At 35.2% G+C, this 21,552-nt stretch overlaps 1 protein-coding gene across 1 annotated transcript; it reads left to right on the top strand.

Annotated features, from left to right (window-relative positions):
* Positions 1–1,977: 1,977 nt before the first annotated feature.
* LOC144978773 (MYG1 exonuclease-like) lies at positions 1,978–13,694 on the top strand. Its single transcript, XM_078925247.1, has 8 exons — positions 1,978–2,135; positions 3,369–3,578; positions 5,671–5,766; positions 6,529–6,759; positions 7,467–7,545; positions 11,142–11,264; positions 11,760–11,941; positions 13,483–13,694. The coding sequence occupies exons 1-8, from the start codon at positions 2,017–2,019 to the stop codon at positions 13,637–13,639; spliced, it is 1,197 nt and encodes a 398-aa protein (XP_078781373.1). The 5' UTR covers positions 1,978–2,016; the 3' UTR covers positions 13,640–13,694.
* Positions 13,695–21,552: the final 7,858 nt, after the last annotated feature.

The raw sequence follows: 21,552 nt of genomic DNA on the forward strand, positions 1-21,552 counted from the left end.
CACACATGCTTACACTCACTTACAGTAGTAACTTATTCTAACAAAAGACATTTGAATTGATGAATTACAAAAAAAAAAAAAAAAAAAAAAAAAAAAAAAAAAAAAACCGCAAAAAAAACCAACAAAAACAACACAAAACAACAACAAAACAAACAAAAAATAAATAAATAAACAGCAAAATTAAAACAAACAACGTTCCGTTATACAGTGGAAATTGTCAATCTGAACCTAAGGTCAAAGCTGGAATAAAATAAACTTAAAACTAAAATTAGATTTAAGGTGTATTCTGTGAGCGGAACTATTCGTAAGCTCTGGAAAAAAAGTTCTGTCTTAAGGTGTTTGTTGAAAGACTGACTATCCCTAATTAGTTTTACATCTGGGGAGAGCGCATTCCACAAGAGGGGCCGCTTACAGAAAAAAAATACTCATTACCAAGGGATAATCTGGTAATTGGGACGATTAATGAGAGAGTCTTCAGATGACCTTAGTGGCCGTGTTGACATAAATCCAAAGAGGTACACTGGAGCTTGATTATTTATGCATTTATGAACAATATTACACGTTTTAAAAACAATCCTTTCACTATCTTTCAACCAATGGAGATTATATAGAATTTCTTTTGTAGGGTCATTAGATTTTTAAATCAGTTTTGAATATTTTGCAAACGTATCATTTTGGCCGGCGCACGGGAAAGCAATGAATTACAGTAGTCGTACCTGCTGGTTACCAAAGCATGAACAATAATTTGTGTATCTAGTGCTCTCATCAAGAAGATGTCGAATTTTACCAATATTTCTTAAGTGATAAAAGCAAGATTGGAAGGTTTTTGTTATGTGATTCTTCATTGAAGCATCAGAATCAAAGAATGAGCCAAGATTTCTTATAGTTGCAGTTTGCTCTGTCTTCAAATTTGAGTCGCCTATGTCAATACTATCAAGATTGACTAGGACGCCAACAGCGTTTTCTGTCCGAAAAAAAAAAAAATGTAATATCGCTGTTGGCCTGGGGCCCCTTGTAAAGCGCATTGAGACTTCGAGTGGATATCGCTCTGTATAAAAAGTCTCATTTATTTTTATTTATGCTTTCATTGTTTTTTGTTTGTTTGTTTTTGTTTTTTTTTTTTGTTTTTTTTTTTGTTTAGATTGTTCTTGGCTAAAGAAGGGTTTTGAGCCCGAAACGTTCCGTGTTTGGTATTTTTTATATACATTTTTGCTTATTCCTTTTTGGAGGAGTTATAAGAATCCAAGAACACCAATGTTAGGCAATATGACTGTGACCCATTGTCTCAAAACGGTATTATCTACACCGGAGTGATATCTTCGCTGAAAATTGAATTTATGATATAGCTGGAACGAAATTGACGTCACTCAAATCTTAGTTATTGTTTTTCGACAGTCAGTTTAATGATTACTTTTAATTAAATTCTATTAATCAGACTATAAACGTTCAAGGCTACAATATAGTTTTGTGTGTTGGTGCGTTGTATCCGTCTGGCGGATGTTGTGAATATTTTAACTACACGCATAGCATCAATAGTAAAACTAAACTAAAATAAATAAATAAATAAATAAATAAATAAATAAATAAATAAATAAAAAGAAGAGAAAAAACAAACAAACTGTGGTCAGGTGTGTTTATTTAGTTGAGTTGAATGAATAGGCTACAGTTGAATAAAATGCATAAAGCCAACATTTAATAACTGATCCGTTCAACTATCTAACTCACTGTTCACTTTTTGTCATAATCTTTACTGCGATGTAATCCTTGACATAATACACGTTTGGTTTGACGCGATGGGTGACAAAGATATACACCAATGATGATGTTGATGATGATGATGATGATGATCATTTATTCATTCATCTATTTACTTATTTATGTGTCTTTTTAATCTATTATTTATTTATTTATTTGATTTTTATTAAATTTTTTAAATCGAGATTGGTGATTTATGCCTGAATTCATTTTGTAACTATGATTTTTTTTTTTTTTACAGCTCGACTGCAAGTACCGCAAATGCGAAAATTTAGAATTCTGGTCAATGGGCTGATGCATCGTTTTTACCGGGGGCTCAGATTGTTTAGTCAAAGGAAACTTTACTTTACAAGAAATACCGAAACAACAGGGGTTTTAAAGTCAGTTCCTCCAGTTTTATAAGTTTTATTTCTCTCCTATTCAAATTCAATTATCTTCATAGGGCAATTAAGTTACCGGTATCTTGTCTTTAGTTTCTATTTCTTTCTACTTTCACTTTCTCATCTCGCCATATAATAATATGCCATATATTCATAATATATATTATATATCACTTAATATTAATATATCAACTAAATTTAAACTATAATGAACAATTTGAGCGTTCCTGGATGTCATATTTCAAAGGGAAATAGCTACCAAGAGATTGAACTCCCGTTTAGATGAAGAAGGAACAATCTATCTAGAACTATTGGTTGGCTACGGCTATTCGGACTCGAGTCTGAATAACTGAATAGTCTCCCGTGGCTATTCGGACTCAAATTCCAATGCGCATGGGCAATCAGATTATTCAGACTCAGTCTCAATAGTCTCCCGTGGCAGTATAATTTTGTTTTGTTTTTTTAAAAATTAAAATTTAAAAAAATAAATATTGATGATTACATAAAATGAATGCAAATCAAAATGACGATTTTAGTAACTGTCAGCAGGTTGTCTAAACCCGCTTTATTTGACGAGAAAGACAAAATCATGGATAGAAATTAAAAAGAAAAGAGTTGAAACTTCAAAAGTCAGCCAAAGTAACTGATATAAATGAAAAGTTTTTCTAACAACATAACCAATGTTCAAATAAAATCAGGAAAAAAATATATAATTTAAAAACTACATAATCTGATAGTGTAAGATAGGCGGCAATCCTACAGTCCAAAGTAGGGGTATGAGCTGAGTCAGTGTGATATGGGCAAAACAGAATTTCTTCTGAACTCTTTTTCTCTTTTTTTTTATCAGAACAGTTCCACCCTCTGCCAACTGCCCACATTGTGTCGTCCTCCCCTTTGTATGCGCACGTACATTAGATTTTGAGTCCAAATAGCCACGGGAGACTATTCAGACTCGAGTCCGAATTACCACTTCAATATTGATTTTAAATTGTTATTTATTCTTTATTGATTGTTAGATTGACGTTAGAGTTGGAATAATAATTTCAGGTTTCAATTTTGATTCAACTGGTTCAAAGTGGTTCTTGCTGGGTAACCTTGTCACCACATTGGTCACTGGATTTTTGTCTTCATAGGGGGCGGGGTAATACTAATAGAGACTTAAAAACAAATTATATTTATAGAGCCCATGTTATGAGCACTAGAATCAATAATAGATTATTTTTGTCAATCCAGCCTATTAAGTTCAAGATTGAGCAAGTCAACTCCCAGGTCATTTCACGATCACAAATCGCTTCGAATGAGTCAAGACCTGGAACCTGTCAAGAAGAAAGCACACATCATGACAAAGATAGGCACACACAACGGTACATTCCACTGCGATGAAGTAGTTGCCTGCTTCTTACTCAAACAGCTGGATCAATACAAAGATGCAGAGATTGTCAGGTGTGTATTAAATATAATAATATATGTCAATATGAACATAGAGATTGTCAGGTGTGTATTAAATATAATAATATATGTCAATATGAACATAGAGATTGTCAGGTGTGTATTAAATATAATAATATATGTCAATATGAACATAGAGATTGTCAGGTGTGTATTAAATATAATACTATATGTCAATATGAACATCAAACATGCTCAGTGCACTTCATAACGCTTCACATCTTCCTCCAGCAGCCACATGGAACCTAAATTCAATTTTATACAGTAAAAGTTGCCTGTCAGGCATCCTTTTTATTCTAGCTAACTATATTGTATCGTATCGTATCATATCGTTTAAGAGCTAATAATTTAGGTTCTGAAAACCTTAAAATGCTCGGTGTAACTTTTATGCATAGATACAATTTATCAATTATATAAACAGTATTCAATGTTAATTGATGATATTGATAATAGCATCTCCATCTTTGAACATTCGAGAGTTTCAAATAATTAATAGACACAACTGCAATAATATCCAATGTCATGTTATATCTGGCACTGCCTATGGCCAGATACTAATTCACACCTAAGTCAGGTGGGGTAATATGCGAAGTGCCTCCTTACTCAAAGGTACAATACAAGGGCGAGAGTTTCATTATCCATCTGGTTACTGACAATGCCCAACTCCACTTAATTTTGTAGTGAGACAAGATCGCTGACCCAGCCATGCAACAAAATAATTTGAATATTTACAAAGGGCATTTCCACTAATTTACTGTGCTTTACAGTAAAGTGCTTCATTTATTACTCACCAGTATATGAAATCAAATTTCCTTTTCAAAGTACAAGTTAACTAAAAGACATCCTTATTGTACATAAACTTTTTCAATAGTTGGCGCTGCCTGTTGCCAGGTGCTCATTCACATTTAAATTAAGAAAATAAAAACAATTTTAAAAACTTTAAAACTTGGGGTTTTATAAAGCGCAATATCCACCAAACATGGTCAATGCACCACTTACAATGTAAGTTACATGCAGGACAAGACATGATGCCTGTTTGGTGAAATTACAATTATTTTTTGGACAGAGACAATTCTGTTAACAGCCAGGTACTCATTTTCCACCTGAGTGTGGTGGGAGAATAAAGAGCTTTTTCCAAAGGACTCAACTATGCACTGCCCAGGACCTTCAGATATGAGGTGAGTGTCATACTACTAGACCACATACCTTCGTAGTGGCTTACAGGTATCATGAACCAACCTACTTCCTAAATGTTGCTGTAGGCTTGGGACTCTTTGTAAAGCCTGTTGAGCACATTTAGAATTATAATTCTGTTGAGATAAACAGTTCGGTTTGAGGCAATAATAATAATAATAATAATACATGACATTTATAACGCGCATTTTCATCACTGGGTGATGCTCAATGCGCGAAACAATAATACAGTGACATTATTATACAAATGAAACATTATACAAACTACATCAACATAATATTATCATTATACAACAATGTAATAACTAAACATAAAGTCATTAATACAAGATATGTTATAATACATCCACATGCTATGTCAAATACGGAAATAATATAAAATAATGATATAATAACATAAACTAAATTAACATTCATATTGGGGTCAAATTACAAAGATGCATTAATCAAGATGTGTTTTAACAAAGAGATGGTGTTTTAACTTTGATTTAAATATTGATAAGGACTGCGCTTCTCTTATTCTTTTAGGAAGAGAGTTCCAGATGGAAGGTCCGACGTGACTGAACGATCTGCCGCCGTAAAATTTATATTTATATTTATTTGTAACAATTAATTTTGTAGAATCTAGTGCAGAACGTAGACTCCTCGTTGGCTTATACGTTTCTAAAAATTCAGTAATATACAATGGTGCTTGATCATTAAGGCACTTATAGCACAATACTGCTAGTTTGAATTCGATTCTCACTTTAACTGGTAACCAATGCAGCTCAATCCGTTTTAGTTTTGTGCACCAACTAGAGTTTAAGAAGTGCATAAATAATTACCATCCCAGTAATTTATTTTTAAAAAATTGTGATGACTAACCAACAGTTGTATTTTACTATAATTCAAGGACCAGAGATCCTACCATCTTGGACACATGCGATATAGTAGTTGATGTGGGTGGAGTGTTCAATCCTGACAAGCACAGATATGATCACCATCAGAGGTATTTTCTGCTATAATCTGACAATACACTTGAATATCTCTAAATACAATGCATTGGCTCACATTAGGCTAAGGTAAGCCTACAACTAAAGGCAACGGAGAGCTGGGCTAGGTTTAGTTGTGAATACTCTGTGTGTTTGTGTGTATTGGGTACTTACTTACTATACTATATGACTTTCACTATAACATGGGGCTTGCTGCTGACAGATACTGTGTAGCACAAAACACGCACACACACACACACACACACACACACACACACACACACACACGCACACACATAGCGGTCAGCTTTAAAGTGTGTGTGAGAAAGACACTACAAATGATAAAAAGTGGTGATTTAGGCTATTTTTTGATTGTTTTCCTTGAAATTCAGCTGAACAAGACTCGTTATAACAGGGAGTTTAGACTGGCCCCACCATCACTGTTAAAGTGATACTAAGCTATAAGAAGTAATAAACAAAAGTGAATATAACAGCTTCAGCAATGACAAATAATTAGAGAGGACGTACGAAATATTTAGTCATTGATCTAGTTTTTTTAGTAATGTATTTATGTTTTTGTTGATTTTTTTTTTTTTTTGGTCATTGGCTGATGAAAGGTTTTGAGCCTGAAACGTTCCGTGCTTGATATCTTGTTCGATTTTGAAGCTTTTTCTGTTCACTTTTGTTTATTACTTTTTACAGTCTATAACTTCTGGCAGCTTAATATAGCTATAACATGATTTTAAAAATTGTTTTACTGATTTCCAACCCTTCAACAGGACATTCAGTGACACGATGAACAGTCTTCAACCGTCAAAGAAATGGGAAACCAAGCTGTCGAGTGCTGGTCTAATTTATCTCCATTTTGGAATGGACATCGTCTCTGGAATTCTGGGATTGTCAACATCTGATCCCATAGCAGTTACCATTTATGACAAAGTTTACGAAAATTTCATGGAAGAAATTGATGCTATTGATAACGGTATCAACCAGTTTGACGGGGAGCCAAGGTGTGTATATATTTTAAAGTGCTATATTTAGCTAGTATTTTAACACTATCATTAACAAATGATAATCATATCCTTTTATAGTAGGTGAGATAGCATAATGGAAAATGCATTGCACTAACAACTTGGGAACCAGAGTTTGAGCCCAATCTCATTTTTCTTTTTCCTTGAGCAAGAAATTTAGCCCCTGATGTGCAGTTTACAGCACTGCTCTGCAGCTAACACCTGGGTTGTCCAGATCTGTTCTCAAGATAGACTGTGAAGAACACCCCTCCCTCCCCCCCCCCTAAGATAAATAAAAAGAATTTGATTTTACTTTTATTTAATTTATTCTTCTATTTCATAGCTGCCAATTTTTCAAAGAACTAAATCGGGACACCCATATGCATAATACGATCATGACCTAAAACACCAGTATGTTTGGACGATTTAATGTAATCTAGATTTTGATCTTTTTTTTTCCATTCCTTGTTATTATTTGCTAGTCAAAAAAGCATATTTCTTGGACGTGCAAGGGCCATTTCCATACACATATAACAGTCCAATGTTTTGTGAATTTTTTTTCTTCTTAAGAATGCAAAATCGAAACACTCTTCTTTCCATTATGGTATTTCAGATTTGACAACCTTCCAACATTGTTTATAGTTTACTCACTGCTTTTTAGATGTCTTACTTTTCTGTGAAGTTGATTTTTAATTATGTTCTTTCAGGTACCGTATTTCTACAAATTTGAGTAGTAGAGTTGCGGGTCTCAATCCTAAGTGGAATGAGGAAGGTGTAGATGAACAGGTGAGTTTAGGTCTCTATTTATTTAATTATTTATTTATTTTGTGTTTTGAAAGACAAGAAAATTTAATTGCTTCTAATTTCTAGGTTGGGACTCTTTGTGAAATACGTGTGTTTGTAGAAAATTTAAATTGTTGTTTTGTTTTTGATATATATTTTGTGAATCATTTCTCATGAATGAAAATAAATGATATTGATATGACTTGTATATATGACTGATTATTTGCGAGGTTGACTTTGTCTATTACTACAGTGGAACCTCCCGATTACGACACCTCCGAATAGCGACAACCTCCTGATAATGACATTGACTCGTGGTCCCGATTTTTTTTTCTATTTAAGATCAGTAAAAAAACCTCCAAATAACGACGCACTTTTTGATAAAACCTCCGAATAACGACATAATTTTGGCCATTTTCGGCAGTTTTCGTAGATATCTGATACTAAAAATACTGAGTATGAGTACTCAAAGTTTATAAAAACGATTCCTGCTTGAACCAAAGAGAACGCAGCTTTTGAAACCAATGAGAACGCAGCTTTTTTGACGAATCTTGGCTGATATGCATTAATAAAAACCAAGATATAAATGTAAGTGTAAGCAAGAAAACACAAAATCTTGGAAAATGTGATATTATGTGGTGATAGAAGTAGTAGTAGTAGCAGTAGCAGCAGCAGCAGCAGTAGTAGTAGCAGCAGTAGCAGTAGCAGCAGCAGCAGTAGTGTTTTTGTGGGAGGAAGAGGATGAGGAATTTTATCTATCTCACAGCGTCCGAATTACCTGTTTTTGTTTGTTTTAAAGGGTTTTACAGCGTTTGTGACACATCTATGTCCTATCAGCGCCAGTAAAAAGGAAGAAAATTGGAGAGTAAAAAACATTTTAGATTTACAATTGAAATGATATAAGAAAAAGTAAGACAAAGGTTTAAATAGGGAACAGATGTATATTCTAGGAGCACACTGTAGCAATGACTATGAAAATTTTTGTTTTCTATTTTTGTAGGAATTACTACTCTTAAATCAAAGCCCTATCTCCACTGAGTAAAATTATTTTTGAATTTTGAAAATCCATTAATATATAACAAAGTTATGCAGTTTCAAAGATGTCATTTATTTGGATGACTCACAAAGAGAAAAAAATACGGAAAATATGGGATGCTTTTTCTGCGTTTTATTCTGGTTTGTGGCTGTATCTCGCTTAATACGTGAATTAGATATTAAAACTTGGCAATTTTATGGCAAAATTATCAGAAAATATGATGAAGACATCAGAAGAGTTCTAACTTGTATAGTTTTAGAGCTGTATGGCTGGGGTCAACTATAAATTTGTTTTAAAATATACACAATATCTATCATTTGGAACTTTTCCGAAGTGTAATCTTGTGTCTACAACCCATACAAATGACACGAAAAATGCCTGCTGAACTATTATCAATCAGTCCCGTGAGACCGTGGCTTATGTTAGTTCTAGTATTTATTTGAGAGAGAGAGTGAGAGAGAGAGAGAGTGAGAGAGAGAGAGAGAGAGAGTGTGTTAATCTACTATCCCTATGACATAACAATGAAACAATGCCTCAATTTTAAAAAAGCGCGCGAGGATTTGTGTCATCCGTCGGCGCAAACAAGGTTGCCAGATGGCCACGTGTGTGGCCAAATATATAATTTTGTTTCTTTTTTTTACATTTTATTCATCTTTGTTTGTCTCAGTGACATTTAACCTAGTCTATTCAATTTTCTGTTTGTTAAAATTTATTTCATTTTAAGTGGGCCAGTCTTAATATTGAAAGCCATATGATTTTCTATTTAGCCACTTTTGTAGTCGAATTTGGTCAGGTTAGAGTCTGGCCATCTGGCAGCCTTGCCTCGCTCACGTCATTTTCGTGTCGCGCGATGGTGGAGCAAAATGGCCGTCTCCATATTTTCACTCATTGAAATGCAAATTGGGTTGATATTTTGTGAGAATACGGGAAAAGTACTGATCATAATCTAATGAAATTTGAAATATAAATAGAACTGTGCATATATAACCTTATGAGCGACAAAATCTCTCCTCTTTGTAGTTTTAGAAGTATTGTACTCCAAAGAGTAAAAATCTATTTTTAACAGTCTTCTGGTAATCGTACGAGTTTTATCGCTCGACATAATCTAAAATGACCTCTTTTCTAACTGTGTGCCAACTTTCAGTCATATTCAATTATAAACAGCGCCGTAATTAATTTTTTAAAATAGCATGTACGAAACGGCTTCGTCCCATATTTTGTCGCGAATTTGGGCACTTCGTGAGCGAAAAAGAGGCCCAAAGATTTGTGCGGGATAGTCATTGCTTCACACTATCAGTGTACTCAGTTCAGATCACTTAAAAGTCTCATCTAGACACGCGCACAAGAACCCTCTAAGAGGAATACACTACAATGTCCCGTGGCATGTCGTTATCGGGAGGTTCCACTGTATTATTAATAGAATTAACTTGGATAAAGAACAGAGAATTTTGGTCAACAAGAGGTGTTGATCTTAACTCTCTGCTTACTGACCATTTTGTTGTTGTTGATTTTCCCTGAAACGTCATACCCACCCAATATAAAACTCGAGTTTTTAAACTCATCTCAAAAGAAATAAGTACATGCAGCTATACATAATATTAGTTAGCAAAATAAGCTATTCAAAACAGTATTATGTTCTGTGAGCAAAACATTTCTTCAAATTTTGTGATGTGGAAAAGAAATCTGAATGAGAAAAATGTTGGACTGTGTCTATTTTCCTGTAGTTGATAAGGTGAGGGGTGGGCAGAAGTTGGCTTTAAGAGTGTTGACTGTATGCGGATTTCCTTGTATTATGTTAGGGTGTAACGATGTGTGTAATTGAATTTAAATATTATTTTATAATTTATAAAATTTGAACCAAATTTATTGTGAAGAGTAAGTTTTATTTCTTAAACTTCAAAAAACCTAAATTTCCTAATTCTGTTTGGTTTAAAACTCATTTTTTTTTTCATCCAGTTCATTCAAACATTGATGTGGTGGGTGACATATTGTGTTAAAATTAAAGATGAGATTTTTTGCTGGTGACCGTTTAGCACTTTCAATAAATTGCTTGTTATTTACTTTTGTTTTCTACTTGAATATTTTTGTTTTATTTGGAGAGGGGCGTGAGGGCAGGGGAAGGAGGGTGCTTGTACACAATTTTTTTTTTCCTACACTTGCGACTTATATATTGCGATTTTATTTAGGTTTATCCTTAATTTACCCATTTATTCTTTATAGCCCAGACGGGTACTAAATTTATATCCAATCCCAACACGCTAAGCCAAGAGCTTGTTTTATCAGGAGACCTATTGTGGTTGTCAGTCCATTTTACCACTGTTTGATACAAAAGGTTCTTCATCCACCATCGATGCCTGCCTTTGTACATTGTGGCTCCAGTGTCACAAATCTTATATCTGCTTGTCCAAAATTTTATTCTTCGCAAATATTCATCATATGTCCATCTCACATGAATTGTGCAGATAATTCCAAAAATTGCAATTTGAGATCAATAAAAGTTATCATATGAAGTACCTGACCTTTAACTGAAATTTATATTTTGAAAATGTGTTTCTATTTTTAGAAACAGTTCTATAAGGCAATGGAAATGGCAGGTGCTGAGTTCTTGGATAGAGTCAACTACTACAAGACATCGTGGTTGCCTGCAAGGCGTCTTGTGGAACAAGCTGTAAAAGAACGACATGAGGTATATGGGGAGGTTGAGATAATTAAAACATTTTGAGAGGCTATTTTGCAGCTATGTGGTATGACACTTGTTTTCGGACTGGAAGGTCCTGGGTTCAAGCCTCGCTTTGTGTTGAGTTGAGTCATTGGAAAAGGCTCTTTATTTACATTCTCTCACCGTACTCAGGTGTAAAATGAGTACCTGGCTGTTAACAGTGTTGTCTCTGTCCGAAAAAAATTTTTGTAATATCGCCTTACAGGCGTCATGTCACGTCCTACATGTTAAGTGCTGCTGTTGGCCAGGGACCCTTTGTAAAGCACTTTGATATTGTACTATATAAAAGTTCAATTATTTTTTTTAAATTTAGGAATTGTATTATATGATCTGGAGGACCTGTGTGTGAAGCCAGACACAAAAAGCATGTCGCTTTCTTAACCTAGATAACCCTGCAATTAATTCTGCGCTATATCTTTAAATCTGGTTCAGTTTTTAAACAATGCTTTCAATGTTTTTCAGATTGACCCCAGTGGTAAAATCATCTGTTTCAAAGAGGGAGGTGCCCCCTGGAAAGATCATTTGTTTAACATTGAGGAGGAGCTCAATCTAGACCCCAAGATCTTTTATGTTCTCTACGCAGACAATAATGGGAAATGGAGGGTACAGTGCGTGCCTGTTAGTCTTGGCTCATTTGAAAACAGGTGGGAGCTTCAGTGGATATCATTATTATTATTATTGTTATTATAATTATTATGGTGACGTTTTTATACACCTCCGTTGGAGGTGTACAAAAATGCACCGTTTTTATGCACCTTCGTTGGCGGTGATGTTAACTTAATGAAAATGTTGCCGCATACGTCCATGAGGTTTAAATAGTTTTAGATTGTAGTTTAGCACGCTGCTTAGTAATTACCGATGTACAATGATAATAAATTAAAGAATAATAACAATAATTTAAAAAATCAAAAGTAAAAAGAAACATGGCACACAAATACTGATCTCAAATAAATAAATAATTTTAGAAAATTAAAATCAAAGTTTTTTAAAAACATGATAAAAAGTTTTTGAAAAAAAAAGGAAAGAAAGAAAAAAAAGCAAACAAAGACAAAGTAAATTAAAAAAAAAAAATGTCAACAATGGGAATCGAACCCGGTACTTTCAAAGTTGGAGTCTGACTGCTTGTCCACTGCGCTACGGAGCCACCTGACTGTTCATCGCATTTAATAAGGTCTTTCTAAAACATTATTTTACCTTCAATGCAGCTTCTATTTTCTGGTTTTATATTTCGATTTTTTAAATTATTATTATTTTTATATAAATTTATTAACAAAAATATCCTACAGATGTCACAATATAACTTTCGCCATGTCCAAATGCAAAAACACAATATCGCTAATGAAATTGGGTGGAATTCGCATGCGTGACGGAGGTGTATAAAAACGATCTGTTAAGATACACCGTCAATGGAGGTGCATAAAAATACTACGAATTATTATTCTCTTTGGACAACATGGGTGATTCCTGTTGACATCAGACATGTTGTTTGATGAATAATTATATATATTCCTTCATGGAATGCCTTGGCGACAATATGTAATTTATTATTTTATAGTTATTATTATTTTCTATCATTGTTATTACCATTTCATTTATACATTGGAATGGTGGTGCGTTTATCTCATTCCCTCATTTCTCTATTAAAAGAAAAATGTTTCACTTCATTCTTAAGCCACGATTTTTATCATTCCTTATTTTTGTTGTCATTTCAAAAAAAAGATCTATGACAATGTGACAATGAAAGCATCAAAAAGATATTCATCAAAAGTTGCTTTTTTTTTCTTCCCTATTCTTCATTAATACTGATGGCAAATAACAGATATTCATCTTCTTTTTAAAAAACAAATTATGTTGTCCTCCCCCCCCCCCCCCCCCCGCCCTTACTCTTGATTGCGCAGCTCTTGCGTCAGTATACGACATTTAGCATCTGACCTGTAGATCCCAGGTTTAAAGCCTGGGCAGGGCAAAGACTCCTTGGAAATGGCTTTTTACTCACTTTCTCTTGAGATACTTTCGTTTAAAATGAGTTCTTGGCCAGTTAGTGTTGTCTCTGGAAAAAAATTTAGTAAAAGCAATTATGTCATGTTTTAGTTTGTTTTGCTGTTGGCCCCTTGCGAAGCTTTTTGTCGCATATTCAGTGGTTATTGCACTATATAAAATCTTTTTATTGCTCTACCTCTCACAGATTATCTTTGTTAGAAGAATGGCGAGGATTGAGAGATGAGGAATTGTCAACCAAGTCAGGCATCAAAGACTGCATTTTTGTCCACGCATCTGGTTTTATTGGGGGACACAAGAATTATGAAGGAGCTCTAGAGATGGCTAGGCGTTGCCTCCAGTAGTACCAATCATGAATTAAAAATAAAAATAGATAAAGCTCACTGTCATGTTAAACAATTTCTGTGGTTTAATGTTTGTTTTATTTATTCATTTATTTCTTTACAACATTCGTGAAACTTTTGGTAATTTAGTTCTTGTTATAGATCTGTAAATGAGCTCTATAAAAATTGACTGAGACTGAAACTGAACCTCACTGAAACTCTTCGTATCGTATCAGAAAAATCCAAAGAATAGTAAACAGCAAGCTCACTTGAGCAAAACAATGGCAGAAAACTAATTTACGTGGGAACTACTTACTCATAATTTTCTCATAATTAGGTACCCACATCAGTGAGGAAACGGTCAACCAGTTTGTTTACAACGTGAGGCAATCGAGATGTGCTTGTAGCAATCATATATAACTTTCGATTTGAAGCTGTCTTCATAACGTACTTCCGGCTTTCGCATTAAACTTTTTAATAATTTTAGGTTCTGGCAAGTAAATGTGGTCAATTTTGGCTTAGACAAAACAGTGAAATTTATCGCTCAGTGGCTCCGTTAAAATTGGCTACCATTGGGATCACGACAGGTTTGGTAAGTGAAAAGATAATTTCACGAAGGCTGTGTGAAAATACACTGGGGTGTGTTCAGACACGGCAATTCTAAGAAGCGTCGCTTAGCCTTGGCAATATATCCATCGTAAATATAAACGGCCCATGATTATGCGTAGCGCTGTGGAACATTCTTAATTACTTTACGGTCATTTGACTACGATTCATGAATCCTTTTCTTCTTCATTTCTTTCTCTCCTTTTTAAAAATATTTGAATTTGACGAATTGACTGATTTCAGTTAATTGACTGAGAATTTACAGGTCTATTGTTAACAAAATATTTTTGAGTTGAGGTTTATGAGTCAGTCATCTGATGATGAAATATGGTAAATTTAACATACAATACTGTTTGGAGCTAGTAAAATTTTCACGCAGACAACACTGATTTACACCAGAAGGACTTCTGATTTTATTGACCTTAACTACTTATTTATTGGTTGAGAGTACGAGATGACGATGGTTGAGTATCAAGCATCGGTATCAATTGCCGGCTATTGCTATAATGATGTCGCTAAACAGGCCTTTCACTAAACTGTATGTCACTTTTTGGATTTTTTATTACTAATAACATAAAGCAAAAAAATTGGGACCAGGGGTCAATGTTGCTTTTCAGGGGCATCGTTATCCAGAGTTTGCACTGCATGATGATGTGTCGTGAGCAGATGACCCTCTTATTGGATATACAGTAGAATTACTTTAAACCGAAATTTTGGGGACCTTCTAAACCATTTCGGTTTAAAGACATTTTGGTTTAAAGCAATGTTTTTCAAGGGTAGTAACTATTTAAGAAATTTGCTCATTTTTAATCGTATCATGGGTTTCCCGTTAAATGAAGTTGTTGAATAAATGCCGTCTTCATAACCATTATTTTATTTATTTATTTATTTTTTAAAATTTTTTTAATATTTTTTTTTGTGTTTTAAAAATATTTTTGGGGGTTTTCGTTTTCAATTCAAAATTGTTGAAAGAGTTGAGTTCGGGATGCCGTGTATGTTACATATCTCAGTCTTGATCAACTTTTTTTTTCATCGACTTCACATAGTATTTTGATTTTAAACTCAAACGTGTAAGCACAGTGCTTTCTTTTAGTTTAGACATCTTTTAGTAAAATGCAAAGCTCAGATAAGATCGAAAGTTCTTGTGCGATAATTGATAATGAATGATGCGCAGCTACTCAGAGGTGAAGTGAAATGGAAATGAAAAGGCGTGTCAAGTGTCAATGTTAAGCTGTCTACTACACATCTCTCTTTTGTTGAAAAGCCATTAGGTTCAAAGGCCTAATTACATAGAACCTCCCCCTCACAAACACATTTAAACAAAGTGGAAATGAAATGGCATTTCAATGGTAAGTTGTCTCGTCGTGTTGAAAATCCAGTCAGTTCCAAAGCATCAGCACACGAGCGAGAACATCTCGCTTGCATGATTCTACACCCCAACTCTCCCTCTTTCCTCATTTTTCGCCTGCCAGTCACCCGCTGTCTTCCTTTTCCAGTCTGTGCGACTGTGGTGTTGGCCAAGCCCAAGTGCAGTAATTGAAGTTTTTGCCTCCCCCCACCCCACCCATCATCCTCATCTTATACTTACGCTCTGTTTGATATTGCCGGGCATTATTACGTGTGGCCTCATATAGAGAGAAAAAGGGAAGGTGCTCTCAAGTTGTTTCGGTTTAAAGAAAGTCCTGCTTAGAAGTATTTCGGTTCATCGTAAGAATTAGTACAAAGAAAATGAAGAAACTAGTACAATTTATTAAATTCTTTGCGGTTTAAGGTATTTTTCGGTTTAGCTTCTTTCGGTTTAAAGTAATTTTACTGTATATTATTTAAAACAATAAATTATTTCTTGGCATAAAGATGTCATCACCTTAGCATTCCATGAAGGAATATAGATAATCAATTGAACAAACAATTGATGTCAACAGGAATCACCCATGTTGTCCAAAGTAAGCAAATATGTGTGTGTGGTGGGGGGGGGGGGGGGTTTACAGTTCAATGCCACTCTCCCTCCTCACTGGATATTTACTCGGCATAAAACCACTCCAAAATTAATAATGGGCATTTAAATGGGTATTTTATGTTCTTTGAGTCTGATAAAATAAAACATTTAGAGGAAGTGTAATTGTTTTGTCGAAAACAAAGATTACCAAATTACAAAACTACATTTCATTTTTCATATGTGAAATAATAGTCTTTTGTTGGTTGCTGTAATAAACTGTTACTGTTAATTAAGATCTAGACCAGTGAGCATCATAAATATTTGAAAAGGATTATAAAACTAAACGTTCCTTTACTATTTGTGATGTAGAGGATAAAGAAGAATGTGTTATTATGTTCAAATGTATCCCATCATGCTTATTGATCTCCAATCATACTTGATGGACCACTTAAATTAACTATTTTGCAGATGTCAAGAGTCACGCTTACAATAAATACTATGCAATGTTCAGACAATATTCTTTATGAGGCAGAGTATTGTTGTTTTTTGTGTGTTTTTTTTTAAAGATCAAAGTGATTGTAGATTGGTGTAGCAGCATAAGAGTTATTTGTTTGTTTTTAAAGGTTTTATGACGCTTGCGACACTTTTATGTCCATTCAGCGCGCGGGTGGTTGGATGGGAGAATCACCCTTGAATCATATACCTATGATGTTCGCATGGGTGTACGATCCGATAGTGATGTCGTTTCTTCTTCTCTTTACTAGCCTATCCTGCTTCTTTAGTTTGTGATTGTATTTTTGACAGGGGATATTTTTTTTCTGTAAATCTTCTGCCTGTTTGTTCTTGGTTATTTATAATTTAGCTTATGATATCTTTAGGTTATGATTTTGATTTACATTTGTACTATTTTTGTTAGATTGCTTGTTTTTTTTTTGTTTCAGCGGTCTCTCATATAACCTCAATTGTGTTGGAAGAGACCTAAAGCAACAAACAAAAAAAATCAATTCAGCGCCAGTAAAAAGGCAGAAAATTGGATAGTAGATGTACAATTAAAAGGACTTGAGAAAAAATTAAGACAAAGGGGAATGGTTCAAATAGTTGTAGATTCCAAGAGTACACTATCAGTGCTACCCAGACAGCAGCACAAGATTCCACTAAGAGGAAAACACTGTTTATTAACGGTTTTACTTTTACAGCTCTTGCAACACATTTAGGTCATATCAGCACCAGTAAAAAGGAAGAAAATTGGATAGACAAATTTTAGAATTACAATTAAAGCACTCAAGAAGGAGTAAGATAAAAGGGAATTGGGAACAAATATGGATCAGATGAAGATTCCAAGAGCATACCATCAATGTATTAAGTTTGAGATCACCTAAAAGTCCCATCCGAACACCAGTAAAGGATCCAACAAAGAGGAATACATTCAAATGTTTACGTTACACATTCAAAATAACAAAATATAACAATGCAAAACAGAGAGATGATTTTCAAGGAAAAAAAATCATGAGCCAATACAATAAATATACATTTGACTGTTTCCCTCCCAGCCAAGGACAAGATAGAAAGCAATTGGAAAACTATAAGGGGGTAGAAGACGCAGTAAGTGCCACCTTGCCCACTATGGGAGGTCAGGAACCTATCCAGGAGGAAAACACTAAAATGTTTAGAAAAAAAAAATAACAGTAAATAAGCAGAGAGATGCTTAATAAGGAAGAAAATATCATCTCCCAAAACTATAACTATACATTTGACTGTTTTCCTCCCAGCCAGGGTCAGGACAAAGCTAAGTAATCTCATTCCAAGACAAAGACAGTAAGACAGAAAGCATCACTATCATCACTGCAATTACCACGAAAGATAATGCATGAAAGGAATAGGAAAACAAATATAATTCACTGTGACTTTTATGATCTAAGCTGTTTGGATTGTTTAAAAAGGGATGTGACAAGTAGTGGAGGGATGGGCGCTCTGATGGTGCAGCTATGTGGTCTTGCTTTCGGATCGGAAGGTCCTGGTCCTGCATGGTTGAGTCCTTGGAAAAGATCTTTACTCACATTCTCTCACCGTACTCAGATACAAGGGGATAGAGAAGACACAGCAAGTACCTCCCTGCCCAGTATGGGAGGTCGGGAACCCCACCCAATACAAAGATTTAGTTTAAAACCAAAACAAAAGATTGGAAAGTACAAAAAAAAAAAAAACAAACAAAGCCAATGTTAAGTCTGTTGCATTAGAATCCAAAATCAATTTCACTTCCTTCTCTAAAAACCATAGCCGGCGAACGTCCATAGAGGCCACTAAGTCGTCATTGAGTTGTATTATTTGTCTTATAAGGAAAGATCAGAACGCTTTCACTTCCATCTTAAAGTACAGAAGACTTAGAGTTGATCTAATTCAAATTACAAGATCATACACAAGATTGACAACTTGGATTTCAAATATGCGTTTGATGTCAACAAGAGTGGGTCTTCAAAATCTCCAAAGACCGTGTTCGACCTCAATACGTGCCAACTCTTTAGTTTTCAGGACCGTAGATATATTTGGAACTTTCTCTACGTCTGTTCAAGAGCTACGAGAAATGTCAACGTTTTAAAGAACTGTGTTGATAAGGAATTAGATCACCTTAAGTCTAAATTCGATGGGTAATTTGTTTGTTTTATAATTGATATCCTGTGCTTTATGCCATACAACTGTAATTCGTTTTTTAATCACTGTGATAGGGCACCAAAGGCCACAATATAGGCCTAATTTAGCTCTTATTAGGTATTTTATCGTATTGTAATTGTATACTGTATATTGTAGTAATGGAGCTACTCAAAGTGATACGAAGCTTTAGAAGCTGTGGACTGTTAATAGCAATAAACAAAGATATGGATATAACAACTTCATAAAAGAACAAAATACCCAACACGGAACGTTTCGGTCTCAAAACCTTCTTCACCCAATAACATAAAACAATAAAGACATGAATACATTACTATATTCCAGAAGACCTATACAATTTCTCTGTCGTCAATCTGGAATATAGCAATTTATTCGTGTCTTTATTGGGGTTTTTTTTATTGGCTGAAGAAGGGTTTTGAGCCCGAAACGTTCCGTGTTGGGTATTTTTTTTCTTTATTGAAACTGATCTATTCATTTTTGTTTATTAATGGAGCAATTCAAATGTTTTCCTCCTCGCCCTTTCGTGTTCAACGATTGTGTTTTGGTTGATGCCAGCGAGTGTTCACAGCTGAAACACACACTGTTGTGAAGAATATACGCAATAAAAACAATTGATCATTTATATAGCGAAATATCCACTACACCTGCTCAAAGCGTTTTATAAGGTATCCCTGACCAACAGCAACATTTAACATTGGGGAAGGGACATGACGCCTGTAAGGCGATATTACACTTATTTTCGACAGAGACAGCGCGGTAAACGGCCAGGTACTCATTTTACACATGAGTACGGTGAGAGAATGTGAGTAAATAGCCTTCTCCTAGGACTTAACTATGCGCCGAGCGAGTCTCGAACCCAGGACATTCCGATCAGTAAGCGAGTGTCATACCACATAGCCGCACAACTTAATTGTCCTTACTATCCAGGAGGTCTGAGGTTCAATCCCTAGTCAAGGCAGACCGAGGATTTATTTTTACTTGTATTTTTCTTTCAGGGTTGTATGTCGCTGTTTCATACACAAATCTGTGCTGCAGTGAGGTAAGACACAACAGCCAATGAAAATGCTAAGATATCACGCTGTAATATAAAATAACAGTCAACAAAGATGCTACATAATTGTTCAATGACATCCAATGAATCGTCATTGATCATAACCGTGATGTCAGCAGTCAAGTCTCGTCACGGGCCGTGTCAGCTGTATCCGGTACTGACACCAATAATGGAAATCCCGATGTCAATCTTCCATGACTTCAACAAATAGCCTGATGAGGAACGCCCCTCCCCAACCCCTACATCAACTACTGTGTGCGAGACTGTCTATCTGTCTTTGTAAGCTTCTCTTGCCAATCCAGGACTGAGTGTTGGTAAATGAGGCAGATTCCCCCCCCCCCCCCCCCATCCCAAAAAAGTCCCTTTCTCATTTTCTCATAATATATGCAATACAAACGCTCAGCTTCTCGGTTTGGATATTATCGTAAAGGTCAAGGTGATTACTACTGGGCTCTAATTCATGGAGAGGGACTACGACGATAGTCTGAGACTATATCGGTAGTCTCTGACTAAAAGGCGTAGTACGCTATTCATGAAGCCGGACTACGCGAAGTCTAAAGCCCCCCATAGACGCCGACATCCGCTGGTAGCGGGACGGATGACCTATCGCTGTGACCCGATCCCTGCGTTTATCGCAGATGATTTTTGCCCACATACGGGAGGTATTTTTTTAGGCGAGCGGCGATCGAGGGGCGTGGCAGTATAAAAAAGTGGACAATTTTTTTCGGATTTTACCTAAACTCATAGCATCAATAACCGTCCAAGATATTCCCATCATATGTAGCAATAGCTATAAGAGAGAGAGAGAGAGAGAGAGAGAGAGAGAGAGAGAGAGAGAGAGAGAAAGAGAGAGAAAAAGAAAGAGAGAAAAATTTACTTGCGCATATATATACCGCTATATTCAATAAAGGTGCTCAAATCACTTTATAAGGGTCTTTGGCCAACATAAAAACATGTTAGACGAGACATGACTGTTAAGCGATATTGCAATTGTTTCCCGACAGAGACGACGCTGTAAACAGCGAGGTACTCATTTTAACAGTGAACAAGGTGAGAGAATGCGAGTAAAGAGCCTTTTCCAAGGACTCAATTATGCGCCACTCAGAGCGGGACTCGAATCCAGTACTGTCCGATCCAAAGGCGAGTGTCATTTCACAAGATCACATGCATAGCCGCACAAAAAAGTGATGAGAGAATAGATTCATATGTATTGAAGGAGGAGAGAGCGGATGGAGTGAGTAAAGTTCTTGGATATTTATAGAAGGAACCAAATTGACGTCACTCATCTCATTGTTATTGTTTTTAGACACCCATTTTTATGATTAGTTCTCATTAAAATATATCAGACTATAACGTTCAAGATTCCATGTAGATCTTTGGGCTGGAGTGATATTTCTGGCTGGCGGACTTTGTGAGTATTTTAATTTAACACAGAGCATCAATAGAAGGAATGAATTGGACGTTAGTCAACCCGTTGTTATTGCTTTTAGACAGCATTTTATAATTAACTTATCACTAAGTTATATCAATCAGACAATGAACGTTCGCGTTTGCAGTTTTGTGTGTTAATATGTTATACCCCGATGGAGATGTCGTGAGTACTTTTCCAATACGCATAACATCCATACATTTGCAATCCGATTTAAGTTTAAAAGCAACGTAGACCACGGAAAT

The sequence above is a fragment of the Berghia stephanieae genome, chromosome 8 (genome assembly GCF_034508935.2).
Source record: "Berghia stephanieae isolate SIO BIC M18660-M18661 chromosome 8, UCSD_Bste_1.3, whole genome shotgun sequence".
Classification (NCBI taxonomy): domain Eukaryota; kingdom Metazoa; phylum Mollusca; class Gastropoda; order Nudibranchia; family Aeolidiidae; genus Berghia; species Berghia stephanieae.